This window comes from Curcuma longa, chromosome 5, assembly GCF_044706935.1.
Source record: "Curcuma longa cultivar G26 ecotype Majalengka, Jawa Barat chromosome 5, ITB_CL_G26_1.1, whole genome shotgun sequence".
Lineage (NCBI taxonomy): Eukaryota > Viridiplantae > Streptophyta > Magnoliopsida > Zingiberales > Zingiberaceae > Curcuma > Curcuma longa.
Genome location: NC_133865.1, coordinates 7,784,968 through 7,803,450, shown reverse-complemented (window position 1 = coordinate 7,803,450; position 18,483 = coordinate 7,784,968). Strand labels below are relative to the sequence as shown.

The following is an 18,483-nucleotide window of genomic DNA, read 5'->3' as shown; positions in this document are numbered from 1 at the left end:
GCTGCAATGAGGGAGGGAGGTTACACACTTAACTGTAGGTGGATCCCTGTTACTCATGCTGGATGACAATGGAGCTCTGTAGAAAAAGAATTTGATTGCTCTGGTGAATTACCTAGTGAATCTTACATTGAGGATATCCTTTTCCATTGTTGTTTTTTGGCAGCAGCTGTAGGATTTTGCTGTTGTATCTTCTTTCACGTCTCTTTTCTGCTCTGACTATGTGCAATATAATTGAAGTGATTTTTCCTAGGGATGCCTAAAATTTTCTTCTATATTCATGATATTACTTGAAGGATCCATGTTTATTAAGCTTCATTTACTTTTCAGGAACACAGGTGAGTTTATGATGTCCAGGTACAGAGAGGTGGCAGATATTGTTCTCAAATACTTAGAGCATCGTGATAGGCTAGTTCGTCTCAGCATTACATCATTGCTTCCCCGTATTGCCCATTTTTTGCGTGACAGATTTGTGACAAACTATTTGAAGGTTGAAATTGTTTACACTTATAATTTTTATAACATCTGGCACAGAATGTATTTGGCTATGTTTGATCTGATTATGATTGTTTCCTTGCTGCAGATATGCATGGATCATATCCTTGCTGTTTTACGGATACCAGCTGAACGTGCTAGTGGTTTTGTTGCTCTTGGCGAAATGGCTGGTGCTTTAGATGGTGAACTCATTCCTTATTTGCCAACAATTACCCTGCATTTGCGTGATGCTGTATGTATCTTGTTTCTTTGTTAACTTTTTGTTCAGAGCTTTTCACCAGATATCATGTAAAACTTGTAGATTGCTCCTCGGAGGGGAAGACCATCACTAGAGGCTTTGGCTTGTGTTGGAAGCTTTGCTCAAGCGATGGGCCCTGCTATGGAGCCTCATGTTCGCAGTCTTTTGGATTCAATGTTTTCTGCTGGTCTGTCTACTAATCTTGTAAAAGCTCTTGAACAAATTACTCTCAGGTTTGGTTGAAAACTTAGAGCTGCTAACCTTTTTCTGTTTGTCAATTTGATAATTTATGACCTAGCTAAATTTGTGCTTGTAGCATTCCTTCTTTACTACCGATGGTACAAGAACGCTTGCTTGACTCTATCTCGGTTGCACTTTCAAAACCTTCAAAGCTGGCTGTTACTGGAACTCGTACTAATACAATAACCAATATTCAGCAGCTTCCAGATGCTACTGTCTCAGTTGTGCAACTTGCTCTGCGAACTTTAGCGCAGTTTGATTTTAAGGTGGTCCATTGGATTTTCATGTTTATGTGGTTATGCTTTCCTTAAGTTTGCATGAAACCTAAGATGGATGTGTATAGGGACATGAGCTTCTCGAGTTTGCTAGAGAATCTGTTGTTTTATATATGGAGGATGAAGATGGAAATACACGGAAAGAAGCTGCCATTTGCTGCTGCAGATTAGTTGCAAATTCCTTATCTGCAAAATCTGCTTCACATTTCAGTTCAAGTAGATTTAATCGAATTGGTGGTGCTAGGAGGCGTCGCCTTGTGGAGGAGGTTTGTATACGTGTCTGTGCATTTATTATTCCATATGCTGGGCTTCTTAAGTTGCTTTTCCATTATTACATCTAGTTGCCTTATTAACATCAGTGCACAAAAATTTTCCTCAACTTAATTATTAAAATCTAACAAACATCTTGAGTTGTCATTTTATCATCTTACTCAATTTAAAGGTCCAAAATCTCAGCATGGTATGTTTTTCTGAATATCTTTATGACTGAGGCAACTGGAATTGATGAGGACAATGAGATGCTATAGCATGAGATTGTATAAAAGTTCTTGATTTTTTGAAGGGAACTTCGGGTGTGTTCATTCACATGATTATCCTTGATTAATTTACTCCAACAACACTATTCACCGATGATCAAGGTTTAAAATATCGAGCTATGCCGAGGTTTCAGTCTCGGACCGGAACAAAATAGTTTCCGTACCATATCAGTGTAGTTTCGGTATTTTTAAAATATAAAATATATTAATTAAAATAAAAAAATTAATATAAATATTTAAAAATAAAATATTTTTTAAAAAATAATAAGATAATTTTATGAATTTTAATAAAGCCTATTTAAATTATCCTCAACTATAGCTAGGAATTGATTATTAAAATCTCAATTAAACCTAAGTTTTAAAAAAAAATCTCGACGCGCTTGACCGGGGTCGCGCGTGGAGGCGTTGTGGGGGCCGCGCTATGCCTCTAGTGGCGTTGCCAAGGTCGGGCGGTGCCTTCGGTGGCATCGCCGAGGCCGCACGATGCCTCCGGAGGTGTCGCTGAGCCCGGATGGCGCCTATGGTGGTGTTATCGAGGCCGCGCGACTCCTCCGGAGGCGTCGCCGAGCTCGGGCGATGCCTCTGGAGGCGTCTCCCGGCCGGAACCCCTGTGCTGGTGTTGTGCCGGTGTCGGTCCGTCGGTGGAACGAAATTTTTCGCCGGTATCGCGCAATACGACTCGAGATTCAAATCCATGCCGATGATAAGTATCTATTCCACTTTTTTCTTCATCTTAAAGTTCTCGAAAGCCCTATTTCAGATTATTCCGTATGTACGCTATTGCAAACAGATAACTTTATCCTACTTCTAAGATTTTTTTTCCTTTTCCTGCGAACACCATATGAATTGACAGTTTCACATAAGCATGCCAAGCTTGCCTTAATTATTTGGTTTAAGATTTTGGTTCTTAGGAAGGTGACAATTGAGGGGCATATTATGATGATCTCTTCAAATTTTAGGCAGAATTTTATCCCCTAATTCCATTCTATTAATAGCTGCTTGTTACTAAGCTTACCCAGATGATTCTTATTTGCATTCACAGCCTGTGGACAAAGCCGTAGATCATCTTCTACTCTAGGGGGTGGAATTATGATCATTTGACCGATTGTCATGATGGGGTTGGCTTCAACTTATGTTCGTACCAACGTAATATCCATTACAAATGGGTGAATATTCTTATCTTCTAGTCAATTCATGCTGGAACCTTACCTACTGTTGGTGCGGTTATATCTTTTTTCTCCAGTAGGTTCAGTAGCACAAATTAAATTCATGAAACAAGTATACATCAAATCAAAATCAGAACAATATAAGGATGTTATCAATTTCCATCAAATGCCCTGTGCCTTAGGATCAATATTATCTTTGAGGTTTTAGTCTTTGCATCAATAGCTAGATGCCAGAATCATAGTTGCCAAAACCGATATCAGGATTGGGATCAGAATGTCAAAGAATCCAAATATCAGTCGCAACGGATAAGAAGGATTGGTGAAATCAAAATCGACAAATAAAGTTGAAAATGAGAAAGATATAGAAAAACAATTATAATATATTAATATGTAACATACAGATAATGTCATATTTATTTTTAAAACTTATCTCAAGTTGACAATAGAAAGTGAATTTTTAAAGTGGATTATGAGTGTAATCATGAATACTACTAGAAGACATTTTAAAGGGTGCATATCCTCTTGTAAGTTGTAACATTGGATGGGCTAGAAGAGTATATTCATAGCTGGTGAAGTTCTAGAAGAATGAGAAAAAAAATATCTGTGTTAAGTGTAGCTGAGATGCTCAGATGTACATTGAGTTGCTAGTGAACTTATCAAGTCTTAAGAAAATGTTTTGAATTTTAATCAGAGAAAATGAAATGGAAACTTTATTGTTGCAGCTGTATTAATGATAATCTTTATTTGGAAGAAGGTTAAAACTAGTTGGCATCCCTTGGATTGCTTTGTCATATAAAGCCCAGTGCAGTGCAACAAATAAACTCATATGCCCTACCTATTTGGTGTCAACTCCTTATCTTGCCATAAGCTTTTATTTAAAACCATATTATAGTGGTATGGAAGTCATTTTGATGTCTTCTAACTCTACTTGATTCAACTTTTCTATCTATAAAATTGATCAATTATTTGAACATGCTGATATTTTCTCGATCTCCATTCAAGCTACTAGTAGTTACACTTGTGTTTGTACATTACTTTGATCTCCTAGCAGTCCTATGCATTCATCTCAATATTCTCGTGTCATGTGAAATTAAATTTGTTGGAGCTCTTACAAGTCAATATTCTGTTTTTCCTGAAAGTATCAAATGTTATTTATCTTATTAAATGTGATTACCAAGGTGAAAAATGATTACAAAGATAGATAATTTATGATTGTATGAAGATCTACTTGGAATGCAAATAATGGGGAAGAAGGAGCTCAGATTTCATGTTTGCTGATGATTAACTTTGAGAAAATTTCATCTATATAGTTCCTTTTTTATTAGAGTGAGTCAGTGATAAATATTCTGTTACCACGCCAACCAAGTTCATTACATTATATATTTTTCACAAATTAAATTGTTTCTTTTTAAATGAAATGTTTTGTCCCCTTCTCTTTGGTGTCTACTTGAACTCATTTTTAGCTACAATGTGTTTGGGTGCAGATAATGGAAGAACTTCTTACTGCAGCAGTTGCAGATGCAGATGTTAGTGTGCGGAAGTCAGTTTTTTCGTCACTGCATGAAGATGTTTCATTTGATGTATACTTGTGCCAGGCAGATAGCTTGAGTTCCATTTTTGTTGCTTTAAATGATGAGGTACTATCTCCTTATGACTTTTACACCGCCTTTGGGATTTTTTGGTTAATAAAACAGAGTAATATCTTATTCGTCTTACCTCTTTTACTCAAACTTATTGGATTTTTGTCTAATTGATAGTTGGCTGAGTAGTTTATATTAATTTATATATTATTTCGATTTGCACATGAAAACATATTTATGACGAGATTTTTTTAGCTAAATAAAATGAATATAGTTATACTTGTGGCCTTCATGGGGATGCCTGCACCTTTTCATGGTTTTTGATGCTTGATCTTAATTACTATAGCTGGAGTAGTAAAGTTTAATGCTCCAATACTGATTTGTTTTAGGAGTTCACAACTATGAACTTTTAACATTTAACAGAACTATGTTTCTAAACATGGCTCTTTTTTAACTTTGATTTCTGCACAGTTCTGAAAGTGTATTTGCCCATGCCCTCTTTCAAATTTAACTGCTTGACAATGTTGTTCTTCTGACTTATCAGGATTTTGATGTCCGTGAATTGGTAATTTCATTAGCTGGTAGATTGTCTGAAAAGAATCCTGCTTATGTTGTACCAGCATTGCGTCGCCGTTTAATCCAGTTACTGACATATCTTGAGCAAAGGTTTGACAAGCTGATAATATCTGTCATATTTTGCTAAACGAATATTAAGTTCTTTTGTGTCTATGATAGCATGGATAGCAAAGGCAAAGAAGATAGTGCGAGGCTGTTAGGTTGCTTGATTCGTAGTTGTGAACGATTGGTACTTCCATATATTGCTCCAATCCACAAGGTTGGTGCTTTTTCCTTTCAGTAAGAGGATAGGAATTTGTCAGTAATTGCATCAAATTTCTAGAATGGCTTGTGTAATGGATGAATGATGTATCTCATTGCTCAACTAGGTTATAACAGTATAAATACGTTATATGTTTTAGGCACTGGTTGCGAGATTGGGCGAAGGAACAGGAACTAATGCTAATAATGGTGTTGTTACTGGGGTGCTTGCAACAGTTGGAGAGCTCGCGAAAGTGGTAGGCTTTCGTTGCTCCATGGATCATGTTATGCCTTTTTCATTGCTTGTTCCATGATCATACTTCCATTGTCGATCATATTAGTTGTGTCTCTTGGTGGCTGTTTTTCTCTCACCTCTAGAATTTGAAGGTCCACTGATCAATAAATTATATATACGGGTATTCTATCTTCTCCAGTATTATTAGTTGGCACTGTTTTCTCTTCTTTTTCTGTGATATATTTTTTTATATTGATTAGATTAAATAAACATACAAATGGCTTATGTTCAGTGTTGCCTTTCCCCTTCACCCCCAACAGAGAGGTCAGCGGAATGAAATATTATATAATTTTTGTTAAGAGACAACTATATTTTGATGCATATAGAACTAAAGCATACTTTACTATAATTAAACACCCAATGTGGGACCGAATCTGCGACACTATAGCACTCCTTGATTTGGGAGGACTTTAACATCTACTGGAGAAGACTGTTTTGGTATCTTCTCAAGAGAAATAGGATACTATAAGAGGAGAAGCGAGATGTTGTAACTACAAACAACACCTTATCTTATTGAAGGTGCAACCATTAGAGATAAAGGCGTTGCAGATGTAAGATGGGTCTTACATGTGATTGAGTGAGATAGGACTTTCAAAGTAGTAGATACCATAGCTTCATGTTCCTGCTCCCACATCTTGGTGATGATTATGGATACAGAGAGACTGTTGTTGTTGCAGGTGCCATCAAGATTGGAGTCTTTTGGCTGTGGTGGTGACGTGGTGACAGAGGCTTAAGGTGGGAGATGGGGAGTCTCGTATGATTGTGATGATTCCGTTGAAGGCAAAGAAGGGCAAACCCTTGGTGGAAAGGAGAAATTGGGTCCCTCGCTGTGGGAGAAGCAGTTGGAGAAATACCTAGTGGCAGATAGGGGTCCCATGCTGTGCAGGAGCTTTGTTGGGACGTTTGCTTCATGCTTGGGCTTGTTTCGGTTGAAGAGAGAGTTTGCATAGATTGTCTTGCCAATCATCAATTCAGACCTTACTTTTGAGAATTAGAATAATTTTTCTTTCCTTATTTCCCATTTAAGAAAACATTGTCTATCCCTTCCTATCTTTTTTGCTCCTGTTGTATTTTCTATTCCTACAAGGAAACACAACCTTACTTTTAGATAAATATTACCCATATAGTTGACTCATGCTTCTCTAGTCATTATATGCCAATATAGGTTATCAAAAATTCAAACAAATATAAAAAATTAAAGGGTTAAAGATTCCTTATGACAACTTCATTCTCTATCTTTTTCTTCATTGAGAAATTAGATACTAATACTAATCTTTAGCCATTTGTTTCATTTCATTCTTTCTTGTCTTTATGACACCTACAATGGTGGATGTTGCAGCTATGGTATCAAGAAAAGCAATAGCTGTGACCATTCTTAATTATGTCTCTATCTCAATTTCTTTCCTTTTTCTCCTCTTACTACTTTCCTTTTCTTTTTGTATTGTAATTATGGAACATTGCCAAGAGAAGTTGTCTCATTTTTAGTTTTTTTATTGCCCATTTGCCTCTATTTGTCATAAATGTTTAAGTGAACAAAGAATTGCACAACAATTATTCTACATTATCCTAGCATGCAGCAGCCTATTTGTAGGGTTGGGTGAAAAATCTGATATAAAAATTGGATTATTTCGTTTCAAATCCGTTCACATGTAAAAAAATAATGCCTTTTGTTCTTGCATGGGATATGAATAACTAGTTCGAAGTAAGGATTGAAATCTCGAACCGAGATAGAGTTTTGGTTTCCAATTGTCTCAAGACATTGTCCATATCAGTGGTGAAGGTGTGCCGAAGAAGAAGGGGTCATCAGTGCTAGAGGAAGAAGAGTAGGAGTGGATATCAACGTCAAAGGTGTGCTGAAGGAGCTGAGCGCACGGTGTCGGAGGAAGAGGAAGGAGAGGAGGAAGAAAGTCATTGTTGGAGGAAGATAAAGAAGAGTAGGATACAACTTACCTAGAGTGGAAAAGCTAGTTGATGCTAAAAAAAAAGGATAGTCCGGTTCACGAAGCTCCTGCTAATGCGGGGTTCTGGGGAAGTGTCTATTGTATGCATCCTTATTTTGCTTTGCGAGAGACTGTTTCCGTGACTCGAACCTGTGACCTCTAGGTCACACGACAACAACTTTACTGTTGTGCCAAGGCTTTCCTTCAAAAATCTAGTTGACGCTAGAGGAGGAAAAGTTTGACTACTAGGTTTCGATATCAACACGAGGAGAAATGGTTTAATGTAGAGCAACCTATGCAGAGCTTGCATTGCGATTTCTAATGTGGAGAGTATGTTTTGTGATGCGGAGGAGAAGCCGTCTAGGAAGGTATGTTAATGATAGTGTTCTAAATGGCGATTGAGGCGGCCGCTTAGGCGGGAGGCGGATCTCAATCACACTGTATTTGTAAAAGATGGTGGTTTAAGCGGCAGTCAAAGTCAACGTAGGTTAACTTTGCAGTGCCTCCTTTCGCCTTGAACCGCTATTGCCGCCACTCGTCGCTGCTTTCGCCGTCATGAAAAAAACCCTAACAGTTTCGGCTTTGGACGCATCCCCTAACTTGGGTGATGCCTATCGCGGGATTGGGTGATGTGTCCGGGCTCACGCGATGGGTCCAAGTCTGGACACGTTGTCAGGCTCAGGCAATGCATCACCCGGGCAGCGCATCCGAAGTCGAAATGTCATTTTTTATTTTTAACTTAGGATTTAATCAAACTTTAGATTAATAATTTTAATCAACTCCTAGCAATGATTGAGATAAATAGGCTTAATTAAAGCCTAATAAAATTATTCTATTACTTGTATATATATAATATTTAGATTACCTTTTTTATTTTTAGTTAATATATTTAAGCTTAATAAAAATATTCTATTATATATATATATAATAGTAAAAAATTGCCTAGGTGTTGGACGGTCACTTATTGTTCTACCTAGGGGTGTAAGCGAATCGAGCCGAACATTAAGAGGCTCGAGCTCGGTTCATTTTCCCTAAGTTCGAGTTCGGCTCGAGTTCGATTTAAGCTTTAATTTTTAAGCTCGAATTCGGCTTGTAATGAAATTAAATAATTCGCCAACGGCTCGAGCTCGATTTGAAAATGGTTCGTTTAAAGGTTAAACAAGCATAGTTCGAGCTTAGTTCAAAAATAATTCATTTAAAAGTTAAACGAGTTTAGTTCGAGCTCAACTCGTTAATATATAATATTTATAAATCATATAATATGTATATATAATATGATATGATATGATAAACGAGCCTCTTAATGAACACGTTCGCGGGCCTCTAAATGAACATGTTCACGAGCTCACGAACCAAATACCGTTAAGCTCGAGCTCGGCTCGATAATGTTTTCGAGCTCAAAAATCATGCCCGAGCTCGGCTTGTTAACTTAATCAAACAATTTTTTTTTCGAACCTAGATCCGAATAGCTCGTGAGCGGCTTGACTCGTTACACCCCTAGTTCTACCACTGCCTACCGCCATTTACAACACTGATTGATGAAGGAAACTATGCTTGTGATTGCTCGCCACCTTGCCATATCAATGATCTAATGTGCCGGTCAGCTCATGGAATGAAAAATTTTGCCCATCTCGACAAGCATGGCTTGCGATTTCATATGCTAGTTCAAAGTGCCAAGTAATTCAACCCAACCTATATTTGTTTATACAAAATATATAATGTACCTAATCTGATTATATACATGTCAAATCATTGTTATCCATCCTGATCACTAACTGACATGAGTAATTTACTCCTGTAAGTTTTATGTACCATTTATAGTAGTGAAAGAATAAATGATATTTGAATTTAAACTTTGCTTCATTAAGCAAGTTTTTTGTATTGACATTAGTAAGTGCTTTGATGGTAACCTAAAAATTTATAACTGATCCAATTTGATTAGGTTGGGTTGATCCTACCATTCTTGGTTTTGGATCAATTTCTTTTATATGAAAAACTTGGGTTGGGTCAAATTTTGATTGAGAAGCGACCCAATTCAACCCATGTTTACTGCTGACCTATTCCAATAACAAAATGCCTCCGTTTTTTTTTTTCAGAGACACAAATAGTCATATGCTTAAGTAGAATAAAATTTAGAATTCTACTGAAATTACAGTTTGCAATTAGCATTAAATCATAATGCCCCAAACAAATATAAGGAAAACAATCATAAACAATGCTGAGCACTATTCAGTTTTATATTTTTCTCCAACATCCATTGAATTAAACATTTGAGATTTTCTTGACTGCTAAATATTCCCACAATATGCTGCTATCCACAAATGCTGAGTTCCCCATGGATGAGAGTGAGAAAGGTTGGGTTATGTGGTATAAAATAAATTAATTTGCAGTGGCTAGCTTTATAACGTGTGTTTGATTCTGAACCAGGACCTTATTATAGTTTTTCTATGATTCCACAATTGCTAGTTCACTAATGAAACATGTAGAGGATATTATGGTGAATGACGAGATTAACTGATTTTTACGACATCTTTTTTATTTTCTATCAGTCTTTGTTATTTATTCTGTTTTCTATTGTATCCTTTTTAGCTATACCTGTAGAATTCTGCATATTGCGAACATGTTTTTGTTGCATTCAGTTGGCTTTTTTTTTCCAAATAGGGTGGCTTTGCAATGAGAAAATATCTTCCCGAGCTAATGCCTCTTATCGTCGATGCTCTCTTGGATGGAGCTGTTGCCAGCAAGCGGGAAGTTGCTGTTGCAACTCTTGGTCAAGTAGTACAAAGCACAGGGTATTTATTTATTTATTTTATTTCCAAGCAATCAAAATTATACATGCACTTCATAATCATGTTACTTTTTTTTTTGCTTTCCTTTCCTGCCGACTTATTATACACCCTTGTCTAGTGATGTAAGTCTTTGACATCATTTTTTTTAAAGATTCATTATTATTTTTGACACTGCTAGGTGATTATGATTCTTACTCCTAAGAGTTTACCATAATTTTTGTTTTGGCTGATGTCTGGATCATTTTGAATTTAATATTGAGATGAATTATATGATTTTTTAATATTCTAAGTCTCATAGACATCAATATGGATGAACTTGCACATTTAATTTTAAACTTGTTTGAATTCATGGTTATAATAGTTGAAACTCAAAATGTGCATATGCAAGGATGAGCACTTGCCTTGTTTATTATCTCTATGAATTTGCACTTCTATAACATAGTTCCCTAGACTCTGTTTGACAACAACTTGCTTAATCAAGGCTTGAGTGGCATTTTGTCGGAACCAATAAAGTTTTGTACTCATCTGACTGGTCCTGTTAAAGTGGTAAGCAGATTACGTTTCTGATGCCTGTGGTTTTACCTGTTATGTTCTTTCAAGACAAAGTCTATTATATATTGCAAAAAGTTAACAAAAGAATTACCATGCAAACCAGGAATTCTAATCTATGATCCTACTTCCGATTGCAATATTCTCATTCTCAAGTTGAAATACTTGGGATCTGATTGGTTGTTGTCATGAGATCAACTATAACTTCGAGCCTAAATAACCAATCAGAAAAGTATATCAATCTCTAAGTCTAAGTTGGGTTTAGCTTAAAACAACCCTATTTAGTCGTAAGCTACATGAATCTTCTCTTTGAGGATTTTTGCCCTTTAAATTCATGCACCATGTGAGGATTTGAGCTTGTGAAATTTCCATCACATACACAATGCCACCTCTCTCGATTTGACCTACCATACTTTCATTGCATAATATCGAGTTGAATCAATATCAACATTAATTAAGCCAGTAGATCAACATATACAAAATCTGGTCAGCAAGATTTGATAATCATTGATCTCATATTACCATGATACCCACTGGATTAGGGGAAATCTCTAATAAGATCTACCACTAACTATGAACACAGAATATATACTATAGATCAGAGTGTGACAACCCTCAATTGTTGATTAATATCTTAAATGATCACAGGTCATCATCAAATTTATGGAATCGTATGGGTTATAAGGATGTTTCTAATTTTTTTTCTAAAAATGTATTACTTGGTGAGCTTTATCACATTGTCTGCTTATCTTGCTTTTTGATATTTTGAAATAATGACCATTGTTCTTTAGCTTTGGCTATGTAATTTTGCCAAATCTTTTCTCAATCACATATAAAACAAATGAATAACTCAACTATATCTTATATCAGCAAATCAAACAAATGAATGACTCAACTCATATCTGGCATAGGCAAAATAAGTTTAAAATCGTAGGTGGCCCTTACTTAGGTTCTAAATTATAAATCATCAGATCATAGATCATTAATTCAAATTATAAATTATAACTCAACAATTCAAATCATAAATGATAAATCTATGATTTAAATTAAAGGCTGTACTTTGATAACTCATTCAATCAATATTATAAACGATCACCAATCACATAGATCATGTTCTGAAATCTCAGTTTGCAGATCAATGAATTAAATGATAGATTATATGTTTTTCATGCTCCAAGGGTTTTAGTGTGTTGAGAAACATTTTCTCTATGTTCACTATGTCTGGATTTATATTAATTTATGTTTTGGATTGTATGGTTATCCAATGTTGAATTTATGCTTGCTATCTGATGACTTGGTGTTCCTGATAAAATTGAATGTACCTGATTCTAAACAGTCATATTTAGAATGGTGAATTTCTCCTTACTATTTGTTATTAAATGTACGTCTGTCTTTGCTTTGTCATATTGTATGCTTAGTATTGTTTCAGATATTTCTGAAATAATAACCATTATTCTGTAACTTCAGCTATGTGATTTCTCCTTACAATGACCACCCAGCATTGCTTGGTTTGCTATTGAAAATGTTGAATGGTGAATTGGCATGGTCAACTCGACAAGAAGTTCTAAGGGTATGAGAACATTATCCATTGAACCCAATATGACTACTGTTCTCAGTTGACAGCAGTGTTACTTTTTCAGGTATTAGGAATTATGGGTGCTTTAGATCCTCATATACACAAGCGTAATCAACACCTTTTATCTGGAACCCATGTGGAGGTTAGTCGGGCAGCAAGCGAGACTGGTCAACTTATTGTGTCTATGGAAGAGTTACCTACTGAAATTTGGCCAACTTTTGTTACTCCTGATGATTACTACTCACAGGTAATGTCTGGGCTGTGTACTTCTATTCCCTTTTGTTATCTGAAACTGGTTATTCCTTGTAGGTTGCGATTTGTTCTCTCATGAGAATTCTTCGAGATCCCTCGCTTTCAAGTTACCACCAGAAGGTAGTGGGTTCTATTTTGTACATATTCAAGGTATGATTTTGGACAATCAAGCCTTTTGGTTTATCCTTTCTTCTTTTCCATTTACTACCTCACATTCTTGATTTGCTCTATTTAATTTCTGGAACCAGACGATGGGCCTTGGCTGTGTCCCATACTTACCAAAGGTGAGATAATTCACATTCATACTCTTTATCTGCATCATTCCTTCTCGTTTTAATTTAACTATGAATTTTTACCTGTTAGTTTGTTTGCTGCTGATGATAAACCATGTTATATCATCTTGTAATTTCAGTGTAAATTATTGAATTCATAATCAATGAAAAACAATTCTTGTTTTTACAAAATATTGTGCTTTCCTTCAAAGTTCCCCCTCGAGAATATTATGGAACAACTGGAGCATCATTTCAAACTAATGGAAGAGTAAGATGTTACATTGATTACCAAATGGTTGAGAAATGAATTTAGAAATGAATCACAGGAACAGTGAGGAAAGAAATTTATAGAAAAGAAAAGCGTAGGTAAAGTTCCTTTCATTTAATTCATATATTCATTCATATTATTAACTATTTATTGCATTTTAAGAATTATTACAACTTCGTTTATGCCCTTTTAATTTTTTTGGTTCATTCTACCTCTAATTAGAACCTTTTCATTTTTAAGAATATGGATATATGTTTTAGAATCATTCTCTAAAACTTTCTCATGGATCAGCCTCCTTCTCTTTATATATTAGCGGTTGCCAAAGAGGAATCTTACAGTAGCATTATGGTTCATATTGGACTTATTCTATGGAAGATGATGGAATAACAAAAAAAAGGGAAAAGTTAAAAATTTAGTTGCATTACTGCCTCGTAATATGTTGTTGAAGAGCTTAAAACTATTAACAGTCTTTCCCTTAAACTATTTGTAGTTTTGTACGTTAGTTCTCTATCTCCATTGGTCTAGCTGGCATTGTGTCAATAGTATGCATGATGTATCATTGCTTCAAAGCATCAATGCTCTTAACTCTATTTCTCCAATAGGTAAGATTGACACTTCAGTTTATACATTTGACTCATAGTATATTGGTCATTGCCAATCCGCTAGGATATTTTATGTTGGACCATATGTTGTTGTATGTAGAGCTGAGTATTCAGTTAAAACCGAACCAAACTGAATTTTTTAAAACTAACTGAACCGATCGATTTTTTAAATAAAAACTGAACCGATAAAAGATCGATTAATTCGGTTTTCGAACGAATTAATCGAAATAACTAATTTTTTTAAATATTATGAAAAATTTACCAATTAGTTAGGGATTTATAAGTTTACTGACTTAGAAATTTATAAATTATTTTTTTTATTTTGATTAATTCAGTTTATTCGGTTTAACCGAATAAAGAATTTGAAAACCGAACCGAATTAACCTATTTTTTTAGAAAAAATAATCGAAATTCCGAAATAACCGAAATGAATTTTTAAATTCAGTTGGTTTGATTGGTTTATTTGGTTTAACCGAATTTTTGCTCACCCCTAGTTGTATGCTTAGTAAAGTCCCTTCGATTAAACATCTTTGAAATATAGGCAAGCTTTTCAACTTTTAGGCTATGTTTCTCACATGGAAAGGAAACAACTAGGAAACTAATAATAGTAGGAGAGAAAATCATAGGGAAAGGATACAACAACAACCCAAATCTTTATTCCATTAAGTGAGATTGACTATATGGATCCTCCTATGCCATTGAGTTCGATCATCTACTATATCTTCATCTATATTTAAATAAATTTTATCCTATTTTATCGTTGCAAATCAAGTTTTCTTTGGCATCTCTCTTTCTTGATTAATATGCGTATTTGTCATGCTCTCACATTGCCTAATTGGGATATTTATTGATCGCTTAAATACATGTCAATTCTATCTTAAATGCATCTCAATAGATACAACCTCAGCTTTCTTCCCGTGTTTTGATTTCTTATTTGTCCATCCTCGTATGTATGCACATTCAACATTCTTATCTCTGTGACTCTCATCTTTTGCTTGTGTATTCGATTCATAATCTAACATTTAGTTCCATATAATATAGGAGAACACGACTGAAGTACTTACCTTAAATGGAATTTTTACAAAACAATGTTTAAACTTGCTATATTATATGGAATTGAGTATTTGGCTATGAAACAAGCATACAAGCAGAAGATGAGAGTTGCAGAGATAGGAATGTTAAGATGAATATGCGGACATATAAGGATTGACAATAATTTAGAATATTAGAGAGAAAATTAGACTGCACCTATTGAGGGAAATTCGAGAGATGAGATGGTATGAACATATACCTAGGCGATCATTAAATGCCTCAATTAGACGATGTGAGGTCATGACAAATATGCACATTAATTGAGGAAGTGGGAGACCAAAGAAGACTTGGTTAACAACTATAAAACAAGATAAACTTCATTTTTAACTATAGATAAGGATATAATAGGGGATCAAATCTAATGACGTAGAATGATCCATATAGCCGATCCCACTTCATGGGATAAAAGCTTGTTTGTTGTTGTTTTTTTTATTGTGATTGACATAGACTACTTGATTACTATAGATGTAAAATCTACACTACCCAGATCTGTTTGATATTTTCCTTTTCCCTTTTGTGTTCTGCATTTTATTATTCTGCTATCAGTTCTGTGGTTGCTAACTTAATGTCTGTAGGTTCTTCCTGATCTTTTCAATGCTATTCGCACATGTGAAGATGGCGGATTGAAAGAGTTTATCACTTGGAAGCTTGGTACTTTGGTATCTATTGTGCGTCAGGTATGCAAATATCATTGGGTGATGGCCTTTCATTATTTTTTATTCTTATTTCTTGGAGTGATGTAGCTGACTAATTTGTGCAGCATATACGCAAATACTTACCGGAATTGCTCAACCTCATTTCTGATCTATGGAATTCTTCTTTTGTGCTACCTGCAACCTACCGACCTGTACGAGGTTCACCTGTAAGGATAACATTTTCCAAGTGATATTTAAATTTGTTTCTGGTCCATTAACATAGCTTTGTTTAGGGTGCCAGATGATGGATTGCTTGAATGTACCTTTGCTATTTTATTATGGACGGTCCCTATTAATTTATGATATGAAATATATGTTATCTTGGTTTTAGTCTCAAAAACTAAAAAAAATTCTCCACTGTATTGGTATAGCAACATTTCAATGGTACTAACATATTTAATGTTTTCTTGTTGGTCTACTCAATTATTCCTTATCGTATACTTGCACATATGTTTTGGAGTCAAATCTAGTTTTGTTTGAGCTATCCAAGATTTGCCTAGTCTTGGAGAATATAGCATGGTCTCTTTTGTTATCATGTTATATCCCATTTAGATTTTTTTGAACTTTATATAATTTTCCTATACGAAGGGGAACCTTAGCGCAATGATAAAGTTCTGTCATGTGATTTTGTGGTCACGCGTTCGAGTTGCAGAAACTTCTTACAATGCAGGATAAAATTACGTACGATAGAGTCAATGTGATCTGACCTTTCTTCGGAACCTTGCATTGGTGGGAGTTTCATGCACTATGTTGTCTTTTTTATATAATTTTCCTATGCACTATGGTTTTGATATTAATGTTCAGTTGCAGATCTGTTTAGTGTTCCTATTTGCATAGATGCAATAGTGATGTTTCCTTATGGAGCTTTTTCTGGACTGCTAAGCTGACTTTTTCTAGATAGGATTTGCCTATGATTTCCAAATTGTACTATATTGGTTGAACATTATGTTGTTCGGCATACATTGGTCAATTTAATTGACTTTTTTGAACACTGATATATTTATTATTCTTTATTGAGTTGCATGTACACCCGTTCTGTATATCCACACCATACTATAACTTTGTGCTGTGATTTTTTATTCAAGTTTCAAATTTTCTCTCTCATTACTGCTGTATCTATTTAAGACGTGGCTCAGTACTTCTAGCTCTTGAAGCACACTGTGCCATCACCTTTTGATGGGCCTACATATCTTCTGCTTTGATCGGCTACTCTCAAACTCACTTTGTAATTGTTCTATTTATCTTTTTGGTTTTTTTAACGAAAAATGTTTTGTTGATGTCATGGATTGAAATCTTATGCCGTATCGGGCAAAACTTTTTATTCTACCCGTTAATTGGCATTGGCATGCTCGACACAAGCTTCGAGGTTGCCACGGAGGCGTCGTGTGAGCCCGACCACAGTGCTGGCGACGCAAGACGTCACACAAGGGGGCTGGGGAGGTTGCGATTTGCTTGCGCGATGCAGGGGAAGTCGCGATCACCTGCACGACGTGGGGATGCCACGATCCGTGTCACACGAGCTCAACGTGGGGGAGGTTGTGATCCGCTTGCGTGACATCAGGGAAGTCGTGATCTGCCTACGGGATGCGGAGGAGGGGGAGGTTGTGATCCAAGTCGTGCGAGCCCGACCGTGGTGGGTGTCCCGCAATGGGGGGGGGGGGGGGGGGGGGGCATACAAAAGGGGGTTGTTTTTATTTAATAAATTTATATTAATAATATTAATATAGTAGAGATAACCTGCTTAATTAAATTTTAATAAAATTATATATTTTATTTATTTTAAAAAATATATAATAAAATATTTATTTATTAACTGGAGTTTGGCAATCCTTTATTCTTTTTAAAAAATTATTTTTTATTTTTAATTAATATATTTTATATTTAAAAATTATTGACATCATATTGGCACGGTACGATATGGTACCGAAATCGTATTGTTCCGGTCATAGATTGAAACTTTGATACTGTTCGAAATTTGAAACCATGGTTGATGAACTTCATCCATGGTAGTGTCTTTTATTTAGAAAGAAAAAAAATACAACAATTACATTACTGTTGTTTTCTGTCTCTGCAGATTCTACATCTTGTTGAACAGCTTTGCCTGGCATTAAATGATGAATTTAGGACATATCTACCAGTTATACTTCCATGTTGTATACAAGTCCTGAATGATGCTGAACGGTGCAATGACTTCTGTTATGTCCCTGATATTTTGCATACTCTGGAAGTATTTGGCGGTGCATACACTATACTATATTTATTTTCCATTGCTATTTCTTTATAGTACTATTCAGGACTTTTCAATTGTCTTTTTTTTTTTTCCTTTTAACATTTTTAGGAACCTTGGATGAACATATGCACTTACTTCTTCACTCATTCGGTTATTCAAAGTGGAGGCTTCGGTTGAAATAAGACGACGGGCCATAAACACTATGACCAAGCTCATCCCTCGAGTACAGGTTGGTTGCCTTGCATGCTTATTTGTTGAAAAAAAGTTCCTTTAAGATGTCTTGAGCGAAATACTCAAACCTTTGGTCCTTGTAATTGCTTAATGGATTCAGGTCAGTGGTCATGTTTCATCCCTAGTGCATCACTTGATCTTGGTCCTGGATGGGTAAGACGTCATCTAGACTACATTTATTTTGTTTTTAACAATATTCATTTGTTTGATGAAGGAAATCTTGTTTGTTTGTTAAAATATTTTGGCATTTGTCAGATGGACATTTCTCTTTCTTATTACTAGGATAGAGTTTAGTACCAACCCAGGTATTTATGGATCAGTAGACTTTGCCTAGATGCGAATAACCTGG

At 35.4% G+C, this 18,483-nt stretch overlaps 1 protein-coding gene across 1 annotated transcript in view; it reads left to right on the top strand.

The window, feature by feature from the left end:
* The window catches only part of LOC141829273 (serine/threonine-protein kinase TOR), a 73,063-nt gene that overhangs the window by 12,523 nt on the left and 42,057 nt on the right, over window positions 1–18,483 (top strand). The window contains exons 6-22 of the mRNA XM_074716709.1: window positions 328–487; window positions 581–724; window positions 794–963; window positions 1,047–1,236; window positions 1,314–1,511; window positions 4,432–4,584; window positions 5,072–5,193; window positions 5,263–5,362; window positions 5,505–5,600; window positions 10,240–10,370; window positions 12,384–12,486; window positions 12,557–12,739; window positions 12,802–12,894; window positions 12,993–13,028; window positions 15,554–15,655; window positions 15,739–15,840; window positions 17,748–17,910. Of these exons, the coding sequence (XP_074572810.1) occupies window positions 328–487; window positions 581–724; window positions 794–963; window positions 1,047–1,236; window positions 1,314–1,511; window positions 4,432–4,584; window positions 5,072–5,193; window positions 5,263–5,362; window positions 5,505–5,600; window positions 10,240–10,370; window positions 12,384–12,486; window positions 12,557–12,739; window positions 12,802–12,894; window positions 12,993–13,028; window positions 15,554–15,655; window positions 15,739–15,840; window positions 17,748–17,910 (2,246 nt within the window). The remainder of the gene's footprint in view (window positions 1–327; window positions 488–580; window positions 725–793; window positions 964–1,046; window positions 1,237–1,313; window positions 1,512–4,431; window positions 4,585–5,071; window positions 5,194–5,262; window positions 5,363–5,504; window positions 5,601–10,239; window positions 10,371–12,383; window positions 12,487–12,556; window positions 12,740–12,801; window positions 12,895–12,992; window positions 13,029–15,553; window positions 15,656–15,738; window positions 15,841–17,747; window positions 17,911–18,483) is intronic.